Source organism: Lonchura striata, chromosome 33 (assembly GCF_046129695.1).
Source record: "Lonchura striata isolate bLonStr1 chromosome 33, bLonStr1.mat, whole genome shotgun sequence".
Classification (NCBI taxonomy): domain Eukaryota; kingdom Metazoa; phylum Chordata; class Aves; order Passeriformes; family Estrildidae; genus Lonchura; species Lonchura striata.
The window spans coordinates 1,371,358-1,390,000 of NC_134635.1; the positions used below are offsets into that span (position 1 = coordinate 1,371,358).

At 58.2% G+C, this 18,643-nt stretch overlaps 1 protein-coding gene across 7 annotated transcripts in view; it reads left to right on the top strand.

Moving 5' to 3' along the window:
• Positions 1–18,643, top strand: part of MEF2D (myocyte enhancer factor 2D) — a 74,412-nt gene that overhangs the window by 52,928 nt on the left and 2,841 nt on the right. For 4 of the 7 annotated variants that reach the window (XM_077789382.1, XM_077789381.1, XM_077789383.1 and 1 more), the window contains 7 exons: positions 1,882–2,019; positions 5,539–5,749; positions 8,357–8,413; positions 10,152–10,226; positions 12,137–12,327; positions 12,959–12,979; positions 16,073–16,202. In XM_077789382.1, coding sequence (XP_077645508.1) covers positions 1,882–2,019; positions 5,539–5,749; positions 8,357–8,413; positions 10,152–10,226; positions 12,137–12,327; positions 12,959–12,979; positions 16,073–16,202 — 823 coding nt within the window. The remainder of the gene's footprint in view (positions 1–1,881; positions 2,020–5,538; positions 5,750–8,356; positions 8,414–10,151; positions 10,227–12,136; positions 12,328–12,958; positions 12,980–16,072; positions 16,203–18,643) is intronic. The other 3 variants (XM_077789385.1, XM_077789386.1, XM_077789387.1) reach the window with 3 other exon arrangements.

Sequence of the window (18,643 nt, forward strand, 5' to 3'; positions counted from 1 at the left end):
GGAACAACTTTTTCCATTTTGCCTCTGAAGGAGAAAAAGGAAAAAAAACTTTTTTTTTTTTTTTTTTTTAGAGAAAAGCTCAACTTTCCGTCTTTCGGCTGCGTCGGCGAAACAAAAGGTTTTAAAAGTCCACAAAAAGCAGTTTCAAAAAAAAAAAAAAAAAAAAAAAAGGCAAAGCTGTTCCTTCCCCACCAGCAGCACCTCTTCCTCTTTTGGGCCATTCTGAGAACAAACGAGGACATGTACAAAAATAGAAAAATAATAGGGAAAAGTCCTCGGGAAACTGCAGAAAAAGGCCTGGGAATCTCCCGTTTGTGGCAGTGACTGATTCCCAGTGCCCTGCTCTGTAGACACTCAACACAGGAATCAGCAGCACCAGGAATTACTAAGTATTAGTAGGTATAATATTAATATTAGGTAAATATTAGGTATAAGAATTATTCGTAATTATTATTGGATAATTAGTTAATAGTTGTTAGGTATCAGGAATTACTGGTGACACCACCAGATGCCACCATGGTCAGGAGTGAGTTGGAGTGTGAACAAGGACATTTCCCCTCTGCAACAGAATCCAGTAACCAGGGTGAAAGTGGCGCCTGGGAAGGCCCAGGAAGGAGTAAATTTAATGGAAAATATTGTGAAAAGCTTCAGCTGGATGGAGAACAAGCTGGGGCGGGTGTGGTGCCCTTTGCTTGGCCGTGGCTACCTGGCAAAAGGATCCATTGAGCCCAACCTGTGGTGCTGAGCAAACCCTGCCAGCAGTGTTCCCAACCCCTCTGGAGCCATCCTGGGTTTTATTCACTCCAGCAGCATTTCCCCCAGAGGCTCTGTGCTTCCTGGAGCTCGCAGGTAGTCGAAGAGCCACTCCCAAATACACTTCGGCCTCAGAACGGGGATGTTTGTTGCTGTTTAGGAAGGCAGAGAATTGTCAAGAATTTTTTTTTTTTTTCCCTCTCCTGCTGAATTTGGCATGAAAAGGGATCAAGACTTCCAGGAAATTCTGTATCTTTGACTCCTAAAAAAAAAAAAAAAAAAAAGACCTGGCAAGTGCTGGTTCTGTCATAAAGCCTAATTGCTTTTGGTATGTTGAAAATAGAGGGATTCAAAGTGGATCTCACTGGGCTGCTGAATATGACAGAGGGACTTTGGGGTGTCACTGTGCCCTGCGGTCACCGGGCCCCTCCTGTTGAGGAGTGGCTGTCTCACCTCATCACCTTGACATACCAGTGCAGGACCTTTCCTGCTTGTGAGCCTGGTCTTGGTGTGGGGTTTGCTGCCCGGTGTTGGCACCGTCACCCCCGGTGTCACCCCCAGCAGGGCCTGCAGCAGTCGCTGTGCCACCTTCCCTGCCGTGTGATGCTCTTCCCGTGGCACCTTCGCATTTGGCAAATGCCACTTGGCTGGTTTTGTTAGGAAATTCTGACAAGTTTGACAATTTGCCTGTAATTTTGGGGTTTATTTTCCTATTTGGCTATTTGTAAGCGGGTTTTCCCTGTTTTTTGCAGGACAGCAAAGAGCATGAAGGTTTTTTTCCCCTTCCTGATGTTGTGGCACCTGAAAGTGATGAAGATGCCGAGTTCACGCAGGGCCAAATTCAGTCCTGGTGTAAACAGAACCTTTGAAAACAAGGAAGTTTCTCTCTATTGCTCCCCATGCTGTAATTCCTAAATTAGAGACACCCTGGCGTCAAACCCGGGGGCTGTATCCTGACTTTTTAAGCCCATTGAGGCCAGCGACGTGGGGTTATCATCTCGGGGCGATGCTGCTGATCTGTACAGGGGCACGTCCTGGCCTGTGCAGGCCAGGGGATGTTTTGGGGGGACCTGCCCGTGCTCCCCACCTCCAGTGCCCCATCTCAGACTGTTCCGGTTGTGTTTGCAGACGTTAAGAAAGAAAGGTTTTAACGGCTGTGACAGCCCAGAGCCCGACGGCGACGACTCCATAGACCAGAGCCCCTTGATGGAGGATAAATACCGCAAAGGCAGCGAGGATCTGGATATCCTGTTCAAGCGATACGGTGTAAGTACCTGCCCGTGCCTGGAAAACCTTCATTATATGTTCTTTTCTGTTTTGTTTCTCTTCTGTTCGACTTCCCCTCAACCTCGTCCCCCGCCCCCTCCCCGACACCCCCGTGTCCCCCCACACGTAACAGGCGCTGAACAAGAAGCACAGGGAGTGCGAGAGCCCGGAAGGGGACGAAGTGTTTGCGCTGACCCCGCAGACGGAAGAGAAATATAAAAAGATTGATGAGGAGTTTGATAAAATGATGCAGAGTTACCGGCTCGCAGTGAGTAGCTGGTGGCCTGCAGCCCCCCTGGTCCCCTCCCCGGTGCCTCCAGGTGATGGGGGGGTGGATTTTTGCATGGCTTTGCTTTGGAGCCGTGCCATGCCTTGGGAGCCGATGCCAGCAGCCCCTGCAGCCCTGAATGCACCTGGCTCTTGAGCACCCTTCCTGTTGCCCATCCTTGGAAAGATCATTCCTACTATTCCTGACCCTCCTTGGCTCTGGCCAGGCAGTGCAGGAAGGTATTGCTTGTCTCCTCTACTGCAAGTACTGGATTAGGGACTCCTTTTTCACCCTCTTTTCCTCAAAAAACGAGATTTTTGTCTGGGTTAAGATCCCAGTGTTCATGTGAGCTGGTGGCGGGTGCCGACCTCTCACATCCTTGCAAAGCTCAGCTTGGTTTGGGCTATTCCACATTAATTCCCCCCAAATCCACCGAGCCCTCAGGGCAGCTGGTGGCTGTGGCAGAAATCCAGGGAGGTTTTAGCCTGTGATCCCAGAGCTGTCACTGGCACTGGGGTGGCATCAGGACAGTGCTGAAAGGGATTTGTGTCAGGAGACGGGAGGAGGAGGGGGACACATTTCAAATTAGTTGTTAGTTCAAGGGAGCAGAGACTATTGATGCAGGCAAGGGCTCTTCAGGGGATTAGCCCCGAGTTGCTGCTGTGATAATTAATGCTGCGGGAGCAGGGGGAGGCTCCTGTCCAGGGGTGGATGCAGCACAGCAAAAATGACACACACAGCCCCACCCAAAATAATCTGCCCTTCTGTGCCTTGCAAGCCCCCACAAGTTAAAATTCTGGCTTTTGTCGAGAACTGGGCCTTGTGAAATCCCCAGGTTTTGTTTTGCTGACTCAGCGCTATGTTGCTCCACGAGCCTCGCAAGGATCCCAAAATCTGCGTTTTGATCCCCTAGATCTCAGGGTGGAGTGGGTGGAGAGGCTGCCCTGAGACCTGGGAGGGCTGAGGAGGTGGAGAAAAGTGAGGTGCAGGTGGTGATGATCTCTCGTAGCTGTGCTGTGACGATGAGCTCAGCCCCATGAGGGGGGTTCAGGGCAGGATTAGCTCTGTCAGGACATGGATCTACCTCAGCCTCCCTGGCTTCACTAGGGGGGTGCAGGTTCCCACCCTACCAGGGTGTGTGAGGTGGGAGTAGAGCCCCAGCAGGACATGCACCCCCACCACCACCTGGCACAAGCCCTGCCACTGATGGAAAATAGGCTGAAAAGCCACCTGAGCTTTGTCCTTAGAGCAGAACATCCTCGTGAGCAGGGACCGCTCAGCATCAGAATGTGTCTGCTGCGAAGGGAGGGCCCCGAGTAGGCCCCCATCATCCAGACATGCCAGCCCAAAGGGACAGTCTGTGCCCAGAAGTCCTTTCAGCAGGTGACATTCAAGTGCCGGGTGGCTCCTCATCAGGGCACAGCATCTGGCTCCCCCACTAAACCTCCCTGGCAGCGAGGGGCCGAGCAGTGCAGGTGGAGCGTGTGTGGTTGAAGAAGACGCTTTTCCATTTTAACGCTGGGTTGGTTTTGTGTGTGACAAGAACTAACCCAGCGGCGTGGCCGGGGCAGCTTAACGACAGCCGCGTCTGCTAACGAGGGACCTCGGTGGGGCTGCTGCCTCTGGTGTTTGCCCTCACTTCTAACAAGAGCAGAAATCGTGGATTTTGGCTGATGTGTGCATCTTCTCCCCCAGACTTTGGAGCGATGTGCAGAGCGCCATCGTGCCCTCTCTGGGGCTGGGTGTCCCGGGTGTGCCGGGGTGGTGGCAGCCTGCCTGCTGCCTGCCTGCAGGGGCAGGGGGTGCAGCTGGATTGAGGCAAACATCGGCTGCTGGGCTGGTGTATCCAGCTCACAGCTCTGCCACGGCGCTGCTCGTGCCATGGCGTGGAGGAGCTTCAGCTCTTCTCTCCCTCCCTGGGAACGCCGCGCGCACATGGGCGCGTTGGCAGTGATGTATTACACAACGCTGCTCCGGCGTTCGTGCAACGCCCAAGAAACCTTCCTCCTCCTCCTCCTCCTCCTCCTCCTCCTCCTCCTCCTGTGATTCTGCTGCCGTGCAGGATGAGCTCCCGGGCTGAGCAGAGGCAGGGCTCTGTGTTCCAGCTCTCCCTGGCGCTGTAGGAGCTGCTGCGGCCGTCCCTGCGAGTGGCAGCCCCAGGAGCGGTGCCACGGCCTCGCGGCCTGGCTGCGGCCGTGGGACAGCTCTGGAGGACAGGATGCCCTTGGGAGGCAGGTGGGGAGAGCTCCTGGCAGTGAGGCGTGGGTGAGCACTGTCCTACTCCTCCCTGCCATCCCCCTCTCACCTAAGGAGCAGGACCTATACAGGAGCAGATTTTTGGAGGAGAGAGGGCTGCAGGGCAGCGGGGACATGCACCAGCTGCAGTGGGGAGACCTCGGCTCCCTCTTCCCTCGCTGGTGCAGCTTGTGGGGTCCCACCTCTGGCCCCGTGATGGTCCCATTCAGAGCTGGGCAACTCTCCCTCTCCATCCCAGAGCAAATTAAAGTGGGACTTAAGCAAAGCCCGTGCTAAAGCCTCTAAGCAGGTGCCAGCTCCTGTTAACGAAGAGCAAATCAGTGACATAAACGGCTGGGATAATCGCAGCGGGTCTGGCTCCCACGGGACGCTGGTAGGTGAAGCTGGTCCTCAACCTGCAGCCAAGGATAGGGCTTCAGTGATGCTCCTGCATCCCTGGGGTCAGCTCGTCCTTCCCAGCAGCTCCCAGAGGAGACAGGATGGATCCCAGAGTCACCCAGGGGCTCTGTGGAGCAAAACTAGTCTTTCCCAGTGCCAGCCCAGAATGGGGATCCACTGCTGGATTCCTGCTGGCTGAAGAACGACCTCATGGAATCCTGCCTGGGGTGAAGGGCAGTGCCAAGCTTGGCTGCTGTCGGTGCTGGTGGGGGCAGACCACCAGGCTGGTGCCCACCTTCATGCTGAGGGCTGCTCCCAGGCTCTCCTTCATGCCTGCCCTGAAAGCAAAGGGGGTAAATAAATACAGCCTGAAAAGGAGGCCAAAACAGTTGTTTGCAGAGCTCGGGTGTGTCCGAGAGGATGGCCCATTGCTCTTCCTGGTGTTCCCTGGTGGGGAACTGGGCTCTGGTGCATCCCCTGCAAGGTGCCAGTGTGGGTTTGAGCACAGCACTGCAGGTCAGCAGTGGAGGTTTGAGGAGCCTGACTGTCTCCCCTTGGTCAGCAGCTGTGCTGTGCTGCAGGAACTCGGCTCCCCTTTACCCCTGCCCTCTGTTCAGTCCACAGTGCCCGCTCCGAACTTCGCCATGCCCGTGACGGTGCCGGTGACCAACCAGAACACGCTGCAGTTCAGCAACCCGGGCAGCTCGCTGGTGACCCAGTCCCTGGTGACCTCCTCGCTGACAGACCCCCGGCTCCTGTCGCCGCAGCAGCCGGCCCTGCAGAGGAACACGGTGTCCCCAGGGCTGCCACAGCGGCCAGCCAGTGCAGGTGAGCCTCACTCGCACCCTCACCTCACCCCTCCTGCCTGGCTGGGCTTGCAGCACCGAGCGTGGGGCATCCCCGCAGGAGGGGACAGCCCTGCTGCTTCCATCCCCTGTCCAGGAGGAGTCCACATTCTAGCAGTGTGGGTGGCAGAAGCAGCCTGGAAGGGTTGTTGCCCCTCTGTGTGCTCCTGCCAGCCGTTGATGCCCTGTTTGTGCCGTGACCCCAAGCTGAGGGCTGCCTCCGCACCTTACCTGGGTCTCTTTGAGAGCTGGATCCCTGCAGGGATCTGTTTTGGGTTGGGCAGTGCAGGATGAGTCACCTGGCGCCTCTCCCGGGCTCGGGGGTGGTGCTGGCATCCTGCTCGCCGGTGGCACTGCGGTGACATGGGTCTGGCTGCCTAAAAAGGGCTGTTCTCAGTCGGGCCATGCTGGTTGCACTTGGCTGTGGGCGATTACTCATGTGGCTCTGCTGACAGATCTGAGGAGCAGCCATTTCCAGCAGGGACCGGCGATGGGTGGCACAGGACAGGGTGGGGGAGAGGACTTGTCACCCACGTCCCCTGCAGTGGCAGGGGGGACAGGGATGACGTGTGACCACGGCCCGGCTCTCCCATAGTATGATCATAAATAATAATATTTCTGCTATTTTGGATGGCACAGATGGTCTGTAAAAGTCACCCGGGCTGCAAATGGCAGAGCTGGTGCCAGTCACCACCCGGACGTCTGGGTCCTCAGCTGTGGCCCCTGGGGCTTTGAGAGCTCCAGGGAGCTTTGCAAAGAGGATGGATTTGGAGAGATTGCTCCAGATTTGGAGAGATTTGGATGGATTTGGGAGGTGCTTCCGGAAGCAGGTTGTGTGAGCAGGAGGAATGGCCTGGCTGGGATGCAGCAGGAGCTGTGGTTCAGACACAGCTTGCTTGCTTACTGCTCTCACCAAGGTGCCTCAGAGTATTGGGATGAGGCCCCAGACCTGCAGGAGAGGGGTCATTCTGCCCTAGACTGGTCCCAGGGAGCAGCATCTCACTGCAGGCAGGATGGCAGAGCCCTCCTCGGGCACAGGCAGCCATCGCTGCAGCTGCAGGGATCTCCTGCCCTCTCGCAGGCCCCTCAGCTGAGCGCAGAAGAGGCTTCCTGGTAAAGCAGACCCCTCTGGGGGCTCGCTGCTTCCAGCTCACTCCCGCTCGTTTGAGGGGGATCATTTTGCGGTTGTGAGCGCAGAGGTGTTCCAAGTCCAGCCATCTGTGTCTCATTCGCTCGCTGCCTGGGACACGGAAGAAACCCTGTTTATAGGAGCCAGGGCCTTGCATGTTAAAAAAACTCTTTTTTTTTTTCCCTAAATTTTTTTTTAGCATTGCACCAGAGCTGGTTGTGTTGTTTCCAAAGCAAATGCACAGCGTGCGCTGGGTGGGTACCTTGACGGTGCCTGGTGCTGCTGGCTCGGGGATGGTGTGGGAGAAGGGCAGCCAAGGGGGGTGTAGGGGCTGGGGTGGGGTTGGCATCACTCACCCAAGGAGGTGGGCCCTCTTCGGCAGCATTGTGGTGCACGTGGAGTCCCACAGCAGGGCACAGCCACAAAACCCTGGTGGAGTCCCTTCTCTGGGGCTTCGGAGGCACAGAGACCTCTGGCTTTGCATCCCCATCCCTTGAGCAGGGTGCTGCAGTGTCACATTCGTCACATCTAGTGAGTCATTTCACCCTTTCTCAGACTGTACCATTTTTTGGGACCAATCCTGCTCCCATATGGGGAGCAACTGTGCTTCCCTGCACGGCTCAGCCCTCCCACCCTCCTCCAGCCTTCAGGGGCTCGCTGCAAGCCCAAAGCCAAGAGCCACTGGATAAAGATTCGTGTCTCAGGTTTCCCCATCTGGGTTGAGAAGGGCTGGGCAGGGCTTAGAGGTGGGGTTTGGCACCGAGAGCCCCTTGTTGGCCAGCCAGGGCTCCGGGTTGACTGCGGTCGCAGCTCCGGAGCCTCCGCGCCGGCTCTTGGCTGCAGTCGCCGCCCGCGGCGTGGTCAGGCAGCCCCGGCTGGGGAATAGGTGGCTTTCAGAAATAACTTCATAACAAGGCAGAAGAAAGATCAAGTCTTCTTCCAGGCGAGGCAAAACGTTCTGGTTTTTGGGAATAAAAAGGTCTAGTTTCTCCCAGCCTGGTGGGGAGCATCAGCGCTTTGCTGGAGTGTGGGGACCACGGGAGTCGGGATCGCTGTGGCATCCTGGCAGTGTGGGATGGTTTCCACTCGGTGTGAGCATTACAGGGGGGATTTTGTTTCCTGTCATGCTGCTGGGGCTCTCTCTCCCCCAGCAGCACCAGCTCCGTGTCCCCCAAAGGGGGGCTTGGAATAAAATAGCTGCAGTGTTTTCCAAGCTGCCTCCTTTGGAACAGGCTCCTGTGCACCTGGCTCCTTCCCAAAGGAAACGGATCTGCCTGGATAACGTTTCCCAACCTGATCACCAGGAATGTTGCTCATTTTGCCCAGGACTTTCTTCCCAGGAAGGCAGTCCCGCTTTTTTTTCCTCTGCCTTCTTCCACCGTGCCCCCTGCTCCCCAAAAAGCAGGATGTTCACCCAGTTCCTGCTCTGATGCTGATCCCAGCTCTGCTCTTGCTTTCCAGGGGCGATGCTTGGGGGAGACCTGAACAACACGAACGGAGCCTGCCCCAGCCCCGTGGGTGAGTAAGGAGCCTTTCAGCCCAGTGCCCCTGGCTCCATGTGACACTCCTGCCCTCAGTTTCCCCACATGTCCCATGGGGTTTTGCTTTGCTGTTGGGCCCTGCTGGTCCATAGGGAAGCCCTGGGGAGGATTTTGCTGCTCTTGGCAGTGGGAGGAGCTGGCATGTGGAGCTCCAGGCCAGTGCCTTTGCTGTGGGAGCTACTTTCAGTGGAGACCCCAGTGACCAAGGACTCTCCATCTACCCAGGATTCTGGGGAGAGCTGGAGAGCAGGGAGGTGACTCCCGGAGACTGGGATTTGGGTAGCTCTGGTTTCAGCTCCTGGTGCTGCAGCCAATTCTCCACCTCCCTCGGGTGATCAGTTAACACCCAGTTCCTCCTCGTGCTTGGGCCCTATAAAGAAACTTTACTGCAAGGAAAAAAAGCTCATTAAGAGCCTTTTCCACTGTGAGAGCCTCAGTGCTAATGAGGCTCAGGCCTCATGGCTCAGCTCCTTAGCTGCAAAATGCACTGACAGTATCTCCATCCCCACGTCTGCCTCTGCCATCTGCAGGCTGAAGATGTTGGGCCACTGCTGGTGTAGGCACAGCCCAAAAACCAGCAACGGCCCTGGGTACTGCTGGGAAGCAGCTGCTGCTGTTGGCACTGGGCTTGGCAGTGGTCCCAGGCTTGGCAGGATAGATGCCATCCATCCCAGGGCAAAGGCAGCCTTGCTCCTGAGCCTGGCTCCTCACCCCTTCTGGGCCTTTTTGCAGGAGGTGTCCAGCCGACAGCACGGAGGAGGAATGTGGAATTCCACATTGCCCCAGTTAAAACCAAACTGGAGCCAGGTCCCACTGGTTTTTGGGTGGGGTTGGTCCAGTTGTGGTTCTGCAGCGCCGTGGTCACCCAACTCCATCCCCTACACTGTGGCTACTGCCAGGAATGGCCATGTCCCTGTGCTGGGCAGGATTTCTTGGCAGAGCAAACCCTGCCAGGGTGGTTTGTGGGCCGGTGTCTCCCGGGGTTCTCACAGCCCCCAGCACAGAGCTTTGCTGATCCTCGAGGGCAGAGGGAAGGGGCCACGGCCCCCGGGAGCTGCACGGCCCCGTCCCCCGCAGCCGCCCCCATGTCAGCTGTTGGGAGCAGCCACGGCGGGCGCAGAGCTTGGCAGGGCCCGTGAATGTCAGCATTGACGTCACCGAAGCATTCCCTGCGTTCCTGCTGCCACTGCAGGAAATGGGTGTGAGGAGCAGGGGCAGCCCGGCTGTGGCCAGCCCCGGACCCCTGCTGCCCCCAGACCCCCGCCCTCCCCGGGGCTCCCCTCGTGCCTCTGGGAGGGGACTGTGGCTCTGGCTTCGGCTCTGGCGCTGCGCTTGCAGTTTTCAAATACCTGCTACGTTCTTCCTCCTCCTCCTCCTCCTCCTTCTCCTCCCTTGCAGTCTCTGCAGCACTGAGTGATCACCTGCTGCCTCTGAGTCATCAGCTGCGGGTGCCTCTGGCCGGATCCTGCAGTGACGGCGCTGTATCCCTGCACCCTGCCCACGCTCCGTGGCATGTGCCACCCTCGGGATGCAGCACCCCGTCCGCCCCGCCTGGCCCGTGGGGGGATGCTGAGCCCTGACTGCCCCCGCTCAGACTCACACTAGGGTGGTGCAAAGGCAGGCCAGAGTGCTCCTCTTTTAGACTCCTTTTGTGGTGGGGGCCCTTGGTTGGGAAGTCCTGGTGGGAGTGTAGCCCTTCTCTCTCTGGCTCACAGGGCTGGCCGGATCCATGCTGGGTGGACATGGCAATGACAGCAGCAGTGACAGCCCAAGGCCACCCATCTTTGGGGGTGAGTGGCAGCACTGGAACCCAAACCAGCTCCTCTCCAGCACAGGGAGCCACCCCAACCCACACCCCAGGTGACACAGAGATAACGTGGTGTGCCTCAGTCAGGGAGTCACCATGGGAGCCCCATGTGCATCCATGCCGGTGGTGCCTTGGGAAGGAGAATATCAAGGGGTTTAACGTTTCTTTTGGCTTTTCCATGGCCACCAGCACTGCAGGTAGCCATGGTCACCTGAGGAATTTCTGCACCTTCTTTGTTAATAAATCTAAAAGTGCCCCTGTGAGCAGGATTCCAGCAGTTCACAGTGCACAGAGGTGCCAGGGCCTGATGCACCAGGCACATGCCTTATGCATGGCTGCTCACGGTGATTTGGGACTGGGAGGACACCTCACTGGGGACAGGAAGGCCGCTCCTCTCCCTCCATCAGGGACACGGATGCCACAGTTGCCAGCCTGCAGCAGCCCGGCCACCGTGGGTGTCACTGATGGCAGCTCCCAGGCACCCACTGGGGCAACACCTCCTGCCCCTGGTGCCATCTCTGGACCAGAGCTGTGGCTCTGGGCAGTGTCACCACCCCCTGTGCCCGGTCCAGCCCGTCCCTGGTGCCATCCCTGGACCAGAGCTGTGGCTCTGGGCAGCAGCACCACCTCCTGTGCCTGTTCCAGCCCATCCCTGGTGCCATCTCTGGACCAGAGCTGTGGCTCTGGGCAGCAGCACCACCTCCTGTGCCTGTTCCAGCATGTCCCTGGTGCCATCTCTGGGACCAGAGCTGTGGCTCTGGGCAGTGTCACCACCCCCTGTGCCCGTTCCAGCCCGTCCCTGGTGCCATCCCTGGACCAGAGCTGCAACTCTGGGCACCATCACCACCCCCTGTGCCCGTTCCAGCCCGTCCCTGGTGCCATCCCTGGACCAGAGCTGTGGCTCTGGGCAGTGTCACACCCCCTGTGCCCGTTCCAGCCCGTGCCCGCTGTGTCCAGCCCGGGACAGCTCCGGAGGGGCAGGGCTGGCGCTCAGCCCCCACACGCTGCGGCTGCGGCGTCGCTGCCACCAGCCGCCTGCTGAAATGCAGATGCAGCGCAATGGTAGATGTGATTAATAATGCAATCAGCGACCTATTTTTCCCGGTCTAACGTGCAATGAATATGAGGGCTGAATCCTGGTGATTGCTGAACGCCTTTCTATCTTTGGGGCCTATTCATGAAAAAAAAAACCAGCCCTCATCAGAACAGTAATCTGATCCAATTTATTCCTTTCCTGATGTTCATCAAATCTTTTCCTTTTAATTTTTTTTCTTCCTTTCCTTTCTTCTTTTTTTTTTTCCCTCTCTTTGCACATAAAATCCTTAAGTGGGGCAGCAGGAGGAGGAGAAGGAGGGAACCTTAGATCTTCAAAGGGGCAGTGGGAGCAGTGAACTGAGTCTTCACTCGGCCACAGCCCCTTTTCACTGCCCCAGTACCATGAAGAGACCTTAAAAGTGAATGTGCCAGTAATGACCCATCTTGGCAGGGCTGCGGTGCCCAGCCAAAGCGGGGAGCGAGCCTGGCTGCACATCAGGCTCTGAGATCTGCTGGGTGTTACTGCAGGAACAAGGGGGAGTCCCTGCAGGTTGAGGAGCTGCCCTAAACACTGTGGGCTCGGGGCTACTGCCTGTCCTGGCTTCACCCCGCAGGAGGAACCTGCCGGGGTGCACTGGGGTTTTGGGGAGCCTGGGGGGACGCAGTGCTGCTCTCCCACACAAAGGAGCACTCGGGGAGCCCCAGTGCAGCACCACTCACTGTGCATACGTTTACCACAGCTGTGCATTCACCACTGCAGTGTGTTCATCACCATTGCCCCGTGTTCGCCATCACCGCGCGTTCACCACCCTCGCCGTGCCTTCACCTCCTTCCTCTCTGCCACCCGTGTTCCTGCAGGCAACGGCTACGTCAGCGCCCGAGCCTCCCCGGGTCTCCTTCCCGTGTCCAACGGCAGCAGCCTGGGCAAGATCATCCCGGCCAAGTCGCCGCCGCCGCCCGCGCACGGCGCGCAGCTGGCCGCCAACAGCCGCAAGCCGGACCTGCGTGTCATCACCTCGCAGAGCGGCAAGGGGCTGATGCACCACCTGGTGAGTGCCACAGCCCTGCCGGGCGCCAGCCGGGCGGGAGGGCTCCTGTGCCAGCGGGCAGGCCGCAGGGGAGCTCGCTCTGTGGTGGTGGGAGCTGGCCTGGAGGGGAGATCCGAGGAGGAAGGCTTGGGTTCCTGCCTGCAGCATCCTCGGCGGTGCAAATGCTGTAGGAGACTGTTTGTGCCCCATGGATGGTGCAAACCCTGTGGGAAGCACCACTCTGGCCTGGTTGTGCCCCATGGACAGGGCAAACCCTGTGTCAGGCACCATTCGGACCTGTTTGTGCCTCATGGACAAGGCAAACCCTGTTTTAGGCACCACTCTGACCTGTTTGTGCCCCATGCATGGTGCAAACACTGTAGGAGGCTTTTTGTACCCCATGGCTGGTGCAAACCCTGTTTTGGGCACCACTCTTCTCTGTTTGTGCCCCATGGCTGGTGCAAACCCTGTTTTGGGCACCACTCTTCTCTGTTTGTGCCCCATGGCTGGTGCAAACCCTGTTTTGGGCACCACTCTTCTCTGTTTGTGCCCCGTGGGAGCGAGGGCATGGTGCCAGCGGGCGCAGTCGGGTGGGGTTGGGGTGCTGGTGTTAACGGTGCCTCTCGGTTCTCTCCCTGTACTCCCCGGACAGACCGAGGACCACTTGGCTCTGGTGAGTTCCCCTCTGAGTGTGCATGGCGTGTGCTGGGACGTGGGCTGGTCCTGCCCTGGCGTGGCGAGGCGTGGGGCACGCAGAGGGGTGGGCACCGGCTCCCTGTGTTGGGCATGCAGCGGGATGTGGGCACCAGCGTTACGTCCCATCCTGCTGCAGAAAATAAATCCCGAGAAAAACACGGTTTTAGGAAAACCGAGCTCCCCTGTGGAAAAGGAGGAGCTGGCATGAGCTGCAAAGTGCCTGTTTCTCCACCAAGGCCAAAATTGCTGTGTCGGTCCCCCTGGGGAGGTCAGCCAGGGTCCCTTTGGGGACTGTGGAGCTGAGCTGGGCACTGCCACTGCCCTGAACCTGCCCGTGGGGCTTCGCTGGAGCCACCACAGCTACAGCACAGGGAGACCTGGCCCACTGCCAGCACATGAGAGACAGGGAGTAAATCAGGCTCTTCCCATATTAAAGATATTATTTAAAGCCTGTGTAAATCCACTGGCTGGCTAGTACCCTCCCTAAACGCCCCTTGTGCACAGGGCAGTTTGCTGTGTTATTTTTATGGCTTTTTTCCCTCTCCCTGCCAGCAAAGTGAATGCCACCTTGTTTGTGGCAAGGATTCACTCCGCTCTGCTGCTATTCTGGTGCAGGCAGATGGGCGACAGGTCAGCTCAGCAAGGGAAGGACAAGAGCTGCTGCGGGATGCGGGTCACGCAGCCAGGGAGAAGCTCTCCAAAAACACAGGAGAAGGCCAAACCCTCTGGCAGCCTGCACCAAGACACTCTTGGCCAGGGCAAGGATGGGCCAGAGCTTTGGCAGACATTAATTCTGCTGCTCTTCGTGTCCCCAAGCCCTTCTTGCTTAGTGGCCCCCTTCCAGCATCTGTGTGCCTCAGTTTCCCCATGTGTGGAGGGGGAGCAGTCACTCCCCACCTCCCCATCTCCTCTTTCCTGATCCCTCTGCCCGGGGCATTCCCTGGATACACACTGAAGGAGCATTAGATGAAAATCCACTGGGGTGGCATTTGCAGTTTTAATTGCTGGTCTGAATTAACCTGGTGGGTTTTTACCTGAAGTGAAAAACGTCCTCACCCCAGCCAAAGTGGCAGCAGTGGGGTGGAGGGTGGTGGAATGTGGGCAGGGTGGGACAGGGACCTTGGCACTGCTGGATCAGGAAGGGCACTGCGGAGTGCTGTCCCTGCGGATCCCTCCTGCCTGGTGCAGATCCCCCTGCTCTGCTAACCTTCTCCCCAGATTTGCTCCCTCCATATTGCTCAACCTACACACCAGATCCTCTCTCCAAATGGCAGCTCCCACCTCTTTCCAGGCAGCTGTGAGATGAGTCAGAATCCCTCTGCTGCGTCCCCAGTGCCCGCAGCCCCAGCCCTGCCACCTCGGCGCTGCTCCTGCAGCTCTGAGCGTTCTCTCCTCCCTCTGAGGGTTCAGGGAGATGTCCCCCCATCACCCTGCTGACACTCCAGGGGCAGCAGGGTCCATTCACTGCATCCCTTCCCAGGGAGCATGCTGCATGGTGTGTTTCCAGCTGGAATGGCAGTGTTGTCTGTGGGCACGATGTGAGTGGCACAATGTGGGGGGCAGCTTGCACACCTCCTCCCTGCATGGATTGTGGTGAAAATCGGGCTGCTTTCCCCAGCACAGCTGGGGCTGACCTCCCCACACTCACCTTGTGGCACCAAGGAGGTTCCTGGGGGTGGCACACCGTGCCCAGCTGGTGTCCCACCAGCCCAGCCCTGTGGCACGGCCACGCTCGTCCTGTGCCCTCCCAGGGAAGCCACAGAGCCCTGGAGAGAGGGGCAGAAGGGATGGGGCTGTGGGGCTGCATCCCACTGGGCTGGCTCAGGGTCTCGTGCAGGCAGGCAGGGACGGGGCTGTGCCTTCGTGAGCACATTCCTTGCCATGTCCCTAACCCCGGGCACGGCCAAGGGTGGCTGCCAGCAGGATGTGTGCCAGGAAAACCCACCCCTGCAGCCCCCCACAGCTTTGGCAATCAGAGCCCTGCTAATCTCCTTCTCCAGGCCACAGGAGGCACCTGGGGCTGGGCACTGTGTGGGCGCAGGGTGAGCAAATCCTGCACAGCCAGGTGCTGTTACCCTCTGCAGGTGGCCAGGGCAGGGTTTTAGCCTCCAGCCTTGTCCCAGGAGAGTCTCCCTGGCCGTGGGGAAGCATTGCAGAGTCTGTGCCCAGCCCTGCAAGGCCCCGGGAGCCCTCAGTCCCACAGGAAGGCTGCTCACTGTGCCCCTGCCAGCCTCGTGCCAGGCGTGATTTAAGCTGGGCACTGCCCCAGTCTTCACAGGGTGACGTGTGCTGGGGTGCTTCGGATTAGAGTCAAGCCTCTTGAGTCTGATTTAAATCAGATCAGCAGAGACAGCCCAGATTATCTGCCTTGTAAACAGGGCTGAACCTGACCTGTAGATCTGCCCACATAACTGCCTGGAAACCCATGGGGGGAGGTTGCTGTGCCCCTGTCCAAGGGCAGAATTTTTCCCCAGTGGACCTGCTAATACCTGAGTCACCAAAACTTGTGAGGACACCAAGCCAGCAGGCTGCTGGGCACTGAACTTCGAGTTTAGGGATTCCAGAGTGCCTTTCAAATCCTGAGGCCAGTGCTTAGCACCCTCAGCTTCCCTTGAGGCACGGGCTTGTTCTTGGCCACCAGAGCTGCATGGAGGAGATGCAGGCTCTGTGCTGCCTCGGCCAGTCTTAGGTTGCTTTGGTCTCTTTGTCACTCCTTGGAAGCTCAGCAAGGCTCACGTGCAACCTCTGGGAAGCAGTGAGGAATTGTCTGAGGCCTCGTGCACACAGGGGCATGGCTGGTGCTGGTGGCTGCAGCCCAGCCCTGGGCAGGAGGGGGACTCAAGGCTGTGACCTGCAGATGAGTGTCACAAGGTCCAGGGTGTCAGGAGCTGGTGTGGTTTGTACTTTGCTCATCTGCAGTGTGGAATGGCCAGAGGATCAATCCTGCCTGTCCCACGTCTCCATGCTCAGCTCCAGTGCATGCCCAGGGGGTCTGGGGGGAGCCACCTCCCACAGAAACGACTGAGTTCATCAGTCTGGGCTTTAACTCCCTCCCTGTTTGCTCCCACAGCAAAACACACAGCGGCTGGGTGTCTCTCAAGCAACTCACTCTCTGACCACACCAGTTGTTTCCGTGGCTACTCCGAGTTTGCTGACACAGGGGCTGCCCTTCTCGGCCATGCCCACAGCGTACAACACAGGTAAGACATGGCCAGGGCAGGGCGGGGACACACGTGGGACATGGCCAGGGCAGTGACACAGGTGGGACATGGCCAGGGCAGGGCAGGGACACACGTGGGACATGGCCAGGGCAGTGACACAGGTGGGACATGGCCAGGGCAGGGCAGGGCTCTCAGCTGGCTCAGTTGTCACCAGAGGGAAACGTGCTGCTGCAGGCACGTGCCCGGTGCTCCTGAGTAGCTGCAGTGGTGCTCGGGGAACTCTCCACTGCAAGATGTGGTTGAGTGCAAGAGTTCCACAGGACTAAAATCAGGGGGAGCCTCATTATGGAAGTGGTGAGAGCTCATTGTCATAGCCAGGAGGGCCGTGAGGGCTGGTGTAGCCCTTTGCACCGTGCAAGTGGATGCTAATTACAGCTGCACCCATCCCCGGGCTCTCAGAGCTCAGGGGGTGTTGTAATAATGACAACAAGCGTAGGCCCCTCCAAAAGTTTGGGAAGAATGCAAACCAACCTGCTCATAGACACATCTGATTTGGGCTGGTGGATTGAAATCAGCCTGAGGCAATAGTGACAGTGCACTCGCCCAAGCAGAAGGGTTGTTCATCTCCCACCTGTCAGACCTCCACCAAGACTTTGAGGGCTTGCTGGTTGCCTGTGTAACTTGTTCTGGCTCAGAGAAAAGTTTGCAAAAATGTAAAAAAGCTGCTTGTCTGGAAGAACCCAGAACTGGCACGTTGGATACTCCCTCTCCTAATTAGTAGGTGTAGTCCCAAAGCTGCCGGTTGTGCGTGATGAGGCTCCTCTCCCTGCGTGACCATGCGGTTTGCCAGCCAGGCTGGGCACAGCCAGACTCCCCAAAATAGGTTTTAATTGAGCCCTGTGCCTCTGCTCAGAGCAGAGGGGCCTGAATTTCAGCTCTCTGTAGTTATTTTTCCTCACAGCTGACCATGGGTGTTCCTGCCCAGGTGTTTGCTGTGGGGCTGAGCCTCAGGGGCACCGCTGTAGGGTGCAAACTCTGAACCTGGCAGTTCTGCCAGAGCTGCCCTGTTAATTGGATAGGAATTGTCTTGATTTGTGAAGGGTCTGGAGCACAAGGAGCTGAGGTGGCTCAGCCTGGAGAAAAGGAGGCTCGGGGGGGGCTTTGTCACTCCACAACTCCCTGAGAGGAGGGGACAGCCAGGGGGAGTTGGGCTCTGCTCCCAGGGAACAAAAGGGCAGGACAAGAAGAAACGGCCCCAGGTTGTGCCAGGGGAGCTTTAGGTGGGATATTAGGGAAAATTTCTGTGTGGAAAAGGTGTTCAGGCTTTGGAACAGCCTGCCTGGGGCAGTGGTGGTGTCACCATGCCTGGAGGGGCTTAACGGACATGTGACTGTGACACTTGGGGACATGGGTTAGTGGTGGCCTTGGCAGTGCTGGGGGAGCGATTGGGTGGTGTTGGAGAGCCTTTCCAGCCTAAATAACTCAGTGATTCTGTGGTGCTGCAGAGGTGATCATTGGTGGGTGGTGCAGGGGTGCCCTGAGCAAACTCCCAGCCCGGAGCGCTGCCACTTGTTCCTCTCAGGACTCGCTGTTAGTTGGGGGGGCACTGCCTGGGTCTCGGGCTGTGCAGTTGTGCTGAGCTGCCCCCTGGCCAGAGTTACGTGCCCTTTCCCGTGCTGGGCTGTCAGACCTGCCCATTCCCAGCTCTGGTCTGGGGAGGCTCCAGCTCAAGCCCTGCTGGGGGCTGCAGGGGCGGCCAGTGTCACCAGTGAGTGTCAGGAGCTCCCAGAGCAGAGCAGAGCGGGTGGAGGATGCTGTGGAGCAGGGAAGCCAGTGCCAGGATGTTGGGTGGGGTGTGCCGGGGATCTGGCAGCAGTTCAGCCCCAGCACAGCCACCTCTGTGTGTGCTGCTGGGGTGGGGACAGCCGAAACCACAAGGCACCCAAAATTAGAGCTGGAAGGGGGAGGAGAGGGTGTGAGGAGGCTTTGCTGGGTGTCTGTGTCAGACTGACATGGCTGACCCAGCTTTGACCATCTCCTGAAGGAGCAGCACTTTCCTCCCTGGCTTTTCTCCACCAGCACAACCCTTTGTAAAATCCTCACCTGGTATGAGGTGCCCCACTGGGATTTTCAGTGGGTTCTGCATGGGAAAGGCAAGAGTTGGGGGAGAGGGTCCCGGGGTGTGGGGTGCCCTGGTGGGTGGGAACAGTGTGGAGGAGGGGGTCCGGGGTGTGGGGTGCCCTGGATCGGGGGGTCATGGTGACAGCTCCGCGTCCCCACGGCGGGCAGGGAGCGCCCCCTGCTGCCACCCGGGACACGGCGTGCGTGGGGCTGTCCCAGGTACACCCCAGGGACAGGTGGGGGTGCCACAAGTACAGGTGAGGGTGCCCCAGGCACAGGTAAGGGTGCCCCAGGCACAGGTGAGGGTGTCCCAAGCACAGGTGAGGGTGCCCCAGGTACAGGTGAGGGTGCCCCAGGCA